Source organism: Mastomys coucha, unplaced genomic scaffold, assembly GCF_008632895.1.
Source record: "Mastomys coucha isolate ucsf_1 unplaced genomic scaffold, UCSF_Mcou_1 pScaffold16, whole genome shotgun sequence".
Lineage (NCBI taxonomy): Eukaryota > Metazoa > Chordata > Mammalia > Rodentia > Muridae > Mastomys > Mastomys coucha.
The window spans coordinates 78640657-78650090 of record NW_022196898.1 but is presented as its reverse complement, the minus strand read 5'-3'; the positions used below and the strand labels follow the sequence as shown (position 1 = coordinate 78650090).

The window sequence follows — 9434 nt, the reverse complement described above, 5'->3', positions numbered from 1 at the left end:
CTGACCTTGAACTCAGAAATCCACCTGCCTCTGCCTCCCAAGTGCTGGGATTAAAGGCGTGGGCCACCCACTGCCCAGCTTTGTCCCTTCTTTTTTGAGACAGGATCTTACAGAGTTTTTTCCAGGTTGTCTTGAAACTTGCAAGTTCCCTACCTCAACCCCCTGAGTAACATGAATCACAGGCCTTTGCCACCAGGCCTGGCTAATCCATCTCTACTGAACCAAATATTATATCACCTCAGTACCTAATCACTGAGGGAGATCAAAATGTGATTTCTGCAAAACTGTCACCAGGTGCTATAGAGGAAGCAGAAGAAGTCACAATGCCCAGCAATAGAGCTTCGAGAGACTCATTGCCTGTAGACAATTGCAAAAATAAGAAAAAGAAAATGTCTACTTTGCTGGGTGGCCAGAGGCTGAGTTAGAGGTTCTCACCCTACTGCACAGCCTCTGATTAAGAGTCCTGGTTCTCCACTCCTATTCATTTCCAGGGTTTGCTGTTGGGCTTTAACTCATTTTGGGACATTAGGCCTCCAAATTTTACATATTGGATTATTTACATCTTTAAGATGATTTGCAGGGTTATAAGGAAACAATGATTCCTATATTATGATTTCTTTAAAAATTGACTGGTGTGAGATGGCTCACTCAGCAGGTGGACGTACTTGCTGTGCACACCTGACGACCTGAGTTCAAGCCCTGGGGTCCACGGTGGAAGGAGGGAACAAGTAACTCCCTAAGGTTGTCCTCTGACCTCTACACACAATGCTCATCATGGCGTACACTCACCAGAATTCATTTGTATGCACTAAGCAGACCACACATACACATGAATAAAATTAAATTTAAAAAATTTAAGTTGCAGTATTTAAAAAGCAACATGAGTTAATGTACACACAGACACTAACTCAGACACAGACACAGACACACACACAGACACACACACACACACACACACACACCTTGTTATGCTGGCTCAGGCTGGCCTTGAATTCCTAAACTCAATCTTCCTGCTTCAAGCCTTCTAAGCAGCTATGAGTACAAGTTGTTTGGTTCCGTGTGTGTGTGTGTGTGTGTGTGTGTGTGTGTGTGTGTATGTGTAGTGTGCACATATATTTTTTAAAGATTTATTTATTTGATGTGTATGAGTACACTGTCACTCTTCAGACACTCCAGAAGAGGGCGTCGGATCCCATTACAGATAGTTGAGAGCCACCATGTGGTTGCTGGGAATTGAACTCAGGACCTCTGGGAGAACAGTCAGTGCTCTTAACCGCTGAGCTATCTCTCCAGCCCCCGAGGGTATATGTTTAACAGTTATTTAAAAAAAAAAAATCTATGGCTACTATGCATTGTCCTTGCCCCTGCCCTCCAGTCCAGCTTTTCTTAATTGGACATGGGGTTTCTCATAGCTCAGGCTGTTCGTTAAGTTCCTATGTAGGCGAGGATTAGCTTGAATTTCCAATCCTCCTGCCTCCATCTCCCAAGTCTCCTGGGTTTACAGACATGTATGTAACCACAGTAGTTTTGTGGCACAGAGCCCTGAACCCAGGACTTCATTCAAGCTGGGCAAGCACTCTGCCAAATGAGCTACATCCCCAGCCTTTTTCTAAATGAAGTAGGCTCCCTGGAGTGGCCTGAGCAGAGCTAGTTCTTGTCTATCAGGGCGGTGACTGGACCTGCCTGTTGCAGTAGCTTAAATACTGGCTGTATATGTGCCTCCATTAGAAACCCAACCTTCAGGCCTATGACAGCATCTCCTGGGACATGCTAGCTGCTGTGTGCCCTGTGTACTTGGAAATAGTGTGCATGTGCTTTTCCTGCTAGTCACAGACAGCACTAGAATGTCTTATTTTTAAACTCCCAAGTCATTCTCCAAAATCAGAGGGAGACCAATCTGTAAAATCCTGATCTTACCCATACTATGTAAATGGGAAACAAAGGAGTCAGGAAGAAAAAAAAAAGAGAGTGGATCTGATTGCTTAAAAATTTTCAGTAAATAAATAAATGGGTCTGCCTACAGAATTAGCAGAGTTACTTTTAAAATCTCTACAGCTGCGGGTACTCTCAGCGGGTACGCTTGCCGAGTGTCCAGCTCTGCAAATCATCTAAAGGTGTATGCTGAAGACCGAGCTAGAACAAGGAGGCTGGTGAGAAGAAAAGCCAAGACGTGTGAGGCTGCAGAATCGCTCTCAAACAGCAGGATTCAGCTGGTTGTCACGCCTTCAATCCCAGCACTGGGGGAGCAGAGGCAGTTGTATTCCTGGTGAATTTGAGGCCCTATATAGTAATGCCCTGTCTCAAACAATCAAAACCAGCCAGAGGACATCAAAAGATTTGTTCCCAGTTTGTGGTAGTGGTCTTGAGTTAGTGAAAATTACTGTATTTGGGGCTGCTCTCATGTCTTTCTGAAACAAGCAAACAAGAACCCTGCAAGGGTCAATTCAAAAGACTAAGCGAGGCTCAGTGGTCAGTGCACATGGTGTCCACTCCTAAGAGCATTGCTCCCTGGCGTACTACAGCAAGCAAAATCATTAGAGATTGGAGATATCTGCGGGGAGGAATGGTAACTGCTCCAAATTCTTGTCAATCATGAGTCTTCCCCGGCTTTGTGGTGGTGTAGTGAGAGGAAGGACCAGATAGAATAAGCAGAGACTCTAAAGAGGAATTTCCCCACACCTTCTCCTGAAAGCCACATGCAAATATTACACAAAATACACTTGGAAAATATATCGTATGCTTGAGGGTAAAGAGGGAAGGGCCAGCATACTTAGCTGTGAGAAATGAAACATCTGGAATCAGAAAATTAAAATTAATTCATCAAGAAATCAAATCAGGTAGCTCCTTGTAGCACAAAAAGCCTCCTCCCTCAGGCTCCTCCCTCAGGTGTAAGCCACAGCCTCCTCCCTCAGGCTCCTCACACAGATGTAAGCCACAGCCTCCTCCCTCAGGCTCCTCACACAGGTAGAAGCCACAGGCCTCCTCCCTCAGGCTCCTCACACAGGTGTAAGCCACAGGCCTCCTCCCTCAGGCTCCTCACACAGGTGTAAGCCACAGGCCTCCTCCCTCAGGCTCCTCACACAGGTATAAGCCACAGGCCTCCTCCCTCAGGCTACTCACACAGGTGTAAGCCACAGGCCCCCTCCCTCAGGCTACTCACACAAGGTGGAAGCCACAGGCCTACTACCCCTGGGCTACCATCTTTTTGTTTACTTATTTTTAACATTTATTTCAAAGCCAGATAACACTGGCATATTGGTATTCAGAAACTTCATAGTTAGGCAAATCTACCTCAGTTCCTTTGTCCCAGAAGTGAACACATGACAAAAATCAAATCTTAGTTGTTTGTAAACTTAATACAAAAGTCAGGAATGGGAGATCTATTAGACATAAGTCTGTTCATCGGAATTTCAAATGCTTATCCCCTAAAAGAATACACCAGTTAGCACAATAGAACTATCCTAAATAACTAAAAGCCTATACCATTTCGACAGCTATTCCTACTTTTAAAAATAACAATTTACAGGGCAGCTACCCACAAGATCTCTCTGAGGAAGATCACAGAGAACCAGAAAGTTCGAAGTTCTCATGATTCAGAGGTACTGTGGTCGGGGGCCATCAGGCAGCTTCCTGACTCTCCCAGGCTTCAGAGGAGATCTAGAAGGCTTCTCTTGTAAGGTGTTAACCATTTGGGCTGCAGGAGGGACAAATGGAAGTTTGACACCCAGGGTGATTAACTACAGGATGATCTTACACCAAAGGGAAGTTTCCTATGTGAAAACAGCTGATCTCGAGGCTAATTCACACTGTGCCTGAACACTCAGGCTCTCCCACTACGCCTGGGACACAAAGCACTGGTATTTTGGTTTTTGTTGTTTTTATACCTCAGCATCTGGCCTTACTTTTGGACATAAGCTTCAGAGAAAGAAATGTTTGGGAGTGTGCTTTTTGATAAACTCTTGGCGTCCTGGCTCTGAAATAGTAACAGGCTTGCACAGCTCCTCACCCTGTGCTTGAAGAACTTACAATGACACAAAGGAGGTCGCCATAGCTGCTTTGTTTATTTGAACTGAAAACTGGTATTTAAGATTCCAGGAGAAACTCGTTCATGAGATACCTGGTATAGATATCCCTTAAAGGTTCCAGTTTTAAAAGGAGGTCCCAATTAAAATGTCCTTGCAGAAGGGAAGGTGGATGGATGAAGGGAGTTCTCCTGAATAAGGTACCTGGCTTAAAACGGGAGCAATGGCATATGGTTATAGGGACATTTCAGAAGAGGCCTCCCTGGGTGTGCCACTTGGCCACAGCTGGAATCTCAGAACAGCAGTTAAGTCACAGAAAGGAGAGGGGCCCTGTTGGTACCTCACCCTCCCACAGATGTTTCTCCCTCCATCTCACAAGCAGCAGATGCAATAAACCAGGAATTGTTTGTAATGCAAATTCAAGTCACCAGGCTGCTCCCACTCTGAGACTCAAACACAAATGGTCCACCAGCTCCTGACACCATCTAAGAAAGTTTACCATCGCTGATGTCAGTGACACAAACAGTCCTACCAGGGACAGAAGGAAGGAGGAAGAGAGAAGTGTGGTTAGGCCCAAGAAGAGAGGCCGCCTTCCGGTTAAAGTGTGTTTGATCTCAGAAACATTACCAACAGCTGTTGGGTATTAAAAACCAAAGATTGTAACTCACTTCAGTTGGACTCTGAAAAGAATTGACATAGCCTTGTGGTTAAAACGGAAAGGCTCCTGGAACTGTGCAAACTGCAGGGGTCTCTCAATAAAACATACCTAACATGGATACATTTTCACATGGAAGGGCATTCAGCACAGACAACAGAAGAGAGGAAAGGCTCTCTGGACAGAGTCTACACCTAGTGACATTTGCTCAGCCCACAAATCTTCCCCAAGCGATGAGTGACTGATTCATAGATGTCAACAGTTCAATACATACATACCAGAAAATACCTTTCACTCTGACATTTCAAAATGGTGCTGAGCTATAAGGTACATAGACACATGCGTGCGCACACCAAAATGGATTCACTGGAGGAATAAGGAGAAAAGGCCACAGAGACCAAACACAGAGTACTAGCTTAAAGGGGAAAGAATTATTTTCAATATTTGTATTTGTGTAAATACGAGGAAGATTATTACACTACGTTCCCAAATTTCTTCTCTGAAGAGAGAAGCATCTAGTCTTTCTATGAAATAAACCACAATCCAGTACACATTGTACCTGTGGATAAAACATAAACAGTGTGGGAAGTGATTTTCTGTTACCAGAACTCTAACTTGATTGGAAAAGACTATCTGTTGATCTTTTAGTCTTTTCATAGAAATCTTCAACTGTTCCTTATCCAAAATGCAGCCCGTAAAAAACAAACAAACAAAACTAACAAATAAAAAACCTGCACAACTTAAAAAAAAAAAATCAGATATGTTTCTCTATCTGGCTCAACAAATTCTCTACAAGTTTTAAAACCCAGAAGCACTTTCAGTGTGTGTGTTTAAGGGAGGAGGGAGGTTAATCTCTAAATAGATTATAATTGCTTTATTAGTTCATTCACATTTTAGGTAGAAGATTCTTCACACTACACAGGCATTAAATATCACTAAATACTTGAAATGTTTTAAAATAACGGGGAGAGGGAAGTTCCTTGTAACCAACATCACAAAAATCTCCAATATTTGATCCCCATGAGTCCCAGACCAACTGCTTTATGAAAACGAGAAAAAAACATGGTCCCTGCCTTAGTTTAAATATCCACCTGGCAGAAGAATTATCACAGTAAGTCTGCAATCACAAGGCCCACCTCCTTCACATACACCTATCATTTTAACCATCAAGGGTTTATACCACTGAGATAACCCACAAGCTCTCACTCCACTTGATTGCCAGCCGTTTCCTGTCAGCCTCTTTGGTGGCCCTACCAGCTCTCAGACTGCCATGAGGCATTGGTGACACCCCTTCCCCCAAGGTTTTCTGAGGGACTTCTCAGTTTGTAGAAGCATTGAGATTCACCCCAACCCAAACACCCATCAGGGAGACTCATTCCTGTGTGTTTTTCACTAGGCTTGGGTGGTGGAGACGTGGGACTGGGAACAGACAACTAATTATGACCGCCCCAGCAGCTTCTCCAAAAAGTGGGGGTATACTAGGTGTGTTCGCCAGTGTGATCACGTGCACATCTTCTACAAGTTACCGCCCACTCGTTCTCTAGACACAGGTGCCATCTTACCCCCAGTTAAAGAGACAGCGGACCAAAAGACACACGTGACATCCATGATGTTGTACACGCCAGCATAATGCAGTTGTAGGACACTGCATTTCTTCTTACAACTTTAAGTAAAATAACGAACGAAATAGCAACAACTTTCATTACATGATCTTCAGATATTTCCCCATTTGACAACCAAGTGAAAATGGTTCCTCTGTGCTTCCCCTTTAAAACAATAGCTAATGTAATAAAGCAAGACATTTTCAAAAGCCAAAATCACATTCTCAATGTCTAGATCCAAATGAGCCTCAGTAGTTCTCACTCTAAACAGCTATTTAGGACTTTGAAAGCTGCCTGGTCCTTAGTTAACTGAAAGATGAAATCCACTCCCCCAATCCCATCATCATCAGCACAGAAACACAGCACGTATATAAAAAAAAAAATCATAGCTCTGCCGACTTGCCCCCATTTGATCTCATAACTCGTGAATCTCTACTTAATTCATCTCAGTCCGTCAGCCCAAATCTAAAAATCCAAATGGGAGACAGAAAGACAGCACTGTTCTCTGGCCACCGTTCTTTGCATAGCTCTTAGGGAATGACGGGATGGCTAAGATTCATACAAGGAAGCCATTGGCAGTGTGTTTGAGGAAATAAGCATTCTGTTGTAACACGAATTAATTTGCACGTCTGAAAATAATTTTCAACATCAGCATGTTACTCACTGTCCTCGGGATGGGCGGAGAAAGGGATCCATTTGACATGTATGGGTCGCTGTTCATATTGGGCATCATGATGTAGCCAGAGTAACTGGAGTAGGAGGGTCCCTTGCTGTACAGGCCTCCGTCTGGGTGCTTTCCTGGGAGAAGCCAGAGAACAATCAAAGATGCATCAACTTTGCTTTTATATCACACCCTTTTTCATCAGAAAATTTTCTGCTTCTAAGACAGGCCAGACTTTACATAAAATATTTGTTTATAAAATACTGTAAGTGAACTACTAGGCTCTATTTTAGAGTGACAGTATTTATGCTCCTCGATGGCTTTAACAGCCAACCAGATGCTTAAAAAAAAAAAACATGTGGTTCAATTTACTTCCACTACTGACTGACGTTTTTACAAAACTAAGTGTTATTCATCTAACCTAATTTGTTCTAATGCTAACAAACTGGACTGTGAAACACAGAAACACAAGGGAACACACACAAACTAAAAAACTGAAATGTTAATATATAAGGCCATCTACCCCCAACACACGTACACATTTACTATACATTAAAGGATTCTTCTTTTAGACAAGTTCAAAAATTCCTCCTGTGCCTCTGAATGTTAGACCAAATGTTAGACTTTTATTAAGAGAGAAAAAAATGGATCTAGTGTATGATTAAAACCCAAATTTGTAGTGAGTTAACCTTTGGAAGTAATAATCATCCCTAGAGTTACAGTCTATCAAAGAAATGCTCCTTTATTTTTAGTTTACTATATACAAGTAACTCATTTACTTTACAGTAATGTATTTATTTTAAAATGTATTTTAAAATACTTTACTATATTTACTATATGGACTTTATTTATTTACTTTAATTTACTGTGTACAAGTTACTATATCTACTTGTTGCCAAAAAGGAAGCGTGATCTAGAGCTCTCTCCCTGCCACCTGGTCTACACCGAGTGGACAAACACTCCATTCTAGACGGGTCAATTGTTAAGTAATTGAAGGAGACCAGAAATGCCAACTGATGAGCAAGTGAACCCTATGGTGATCTGATTAAACATGAAATGAGTAAAAAAGGAGGGAGAGGAAGAGAGAAAGAGAGAGAGGGAGGGAGAGAGAGAGAGAGAATAAGTGTGTGTTTGGGAGTGTATGTTTGCATGTAAGTTTGTATGTGTGTGTGATTTTTTTTAAAGTATTGACAAGAGTCAACAATGAGAGAAATGTCTATCATTTGATATATGTAGCTTCTAATAGTTTTTCTATTTTACAAGCTAAGTTACTGACCATGATACATCTGCCCACACACTGCCACTGCCTTCCTTCACTGCACTGAGAACCCACAGGCAGCAGTTTGCAAATGAAAACTACTCTTTAGAATCATCCCTTCTCTAAGAATCTGAAAGCCAATAGAAACCCAAAGGCCCAGACTCATGCAAGACATGGTTCCTAAGGATGTGATATGCACCACAAGAGAAGCTTGGAATTTCTGGTCATTCTGGTAAAACAGTACGTGGGTAGTCTTGCATACCTGGTTCCACCCTACTCAAATAGAAGTATCAAAATAAAATAAGATATTCACATTGCATGTGCCCTGTGGTAAAGTGGGGAGAAAGAGAATCCGGCTTACCATCATCGGGGTGTTCTCTGGCCTTGTCGTGGTAGGGCTCCTGAGAGGACTGTGCTTGTCTGACCACCTAATGGCGTGAATGGCCACCCCCAAAAGAAAGAAGATCACCTTAGAGTTTGTAACAGATGGGTCTGCTGTTAATTTAAAGGTAAAGATTTAGGTTAAACTCGGTTTACTCGTTTAGTTAAAATTAAGGACACACTAGACTTGAGGACTGGAAAAACCTTTTCCTTGTGTATTTTTGAATGATTATTAGGTACTCTGAAACAAAAATAAGGTGGCAAAAAAATAAGTAAATTTAGAAATGACATGTTCTGTTCTACCAACGACGCATCAATACTTGCTGGGTGCCCAGCTTCTAGGACGTGCAAACCTCTTCAGCTTTGGTTGACTTTGACAAGACCTGATTAAAAGGCCACGAGAAACAACATTTTGTGACGGAAAATGAGATCTGGTAACGTAAACAAAAGAACTACTTTGCTGAGGTCTTAGGGAAATTGCCTGAGAGGAGTCCTAGCTGAAACTTTCAGGCCGAGTGCTATCAAGCCATCAGAGTAGAACTGGTCTGTGGTTAATGGGAGGGAAACTGAGAGTCGGGTTATAGACATCTAAAAGGTGGCCCAGTTAATATCAGTTTTGGTAAGCACCACCGACCCGACTCAACCACGTGCAAAACGGTGGTATGACCCCTTCACCGTCTTCCGTGGCTCTGCCTGCTCCACTTCCACCGCGGAAAGATGAACAGTTCAAACACCCAGCCCTGGTAGTTTTCGATTTCCCAAGCAGGCTTTTCTCATCAAACTAAAAAGATGTGAGGGAGATTGAAGTGTAGACTACTCCAGTAGAAAGAACGGGGCTACTCTACAGTCTGGCCAA

General features: G+C 42.6%; 1 protein-coding gene across 10 annotated transcripts in view; it reads right to left on the bottom strand.

Moving 5' to 3' along the window:
• Lef1 (lymphoid enhancer binding factor 1) overlaps nucleotides 1-9434 on the bottom strand; it is a 115306-nt gene that overhangs the window by 103065 nt on the left and 2807 nt on the right. For all 10 annotated transcript variants that reach the window (XM_031375526.1, XM_031375521.1, XM_031375519.1 and 7 more), the window contains exons 2-3: nucleotides 8559-8625; nucleotides 6943-7076 (exon numbers count right to left, since the gene is read on the bottom strand). In XM_031375526.1, the coding sequence (XP_031231386.1) occupies nucleotides 6943-7076; nucleotides 8559-8625 (201 nt within the window). The remainder of the gene's footprint in view (nucleotides 1-6942; nucleotides 7077-8558; nucleotides 8626-9434) is intronic.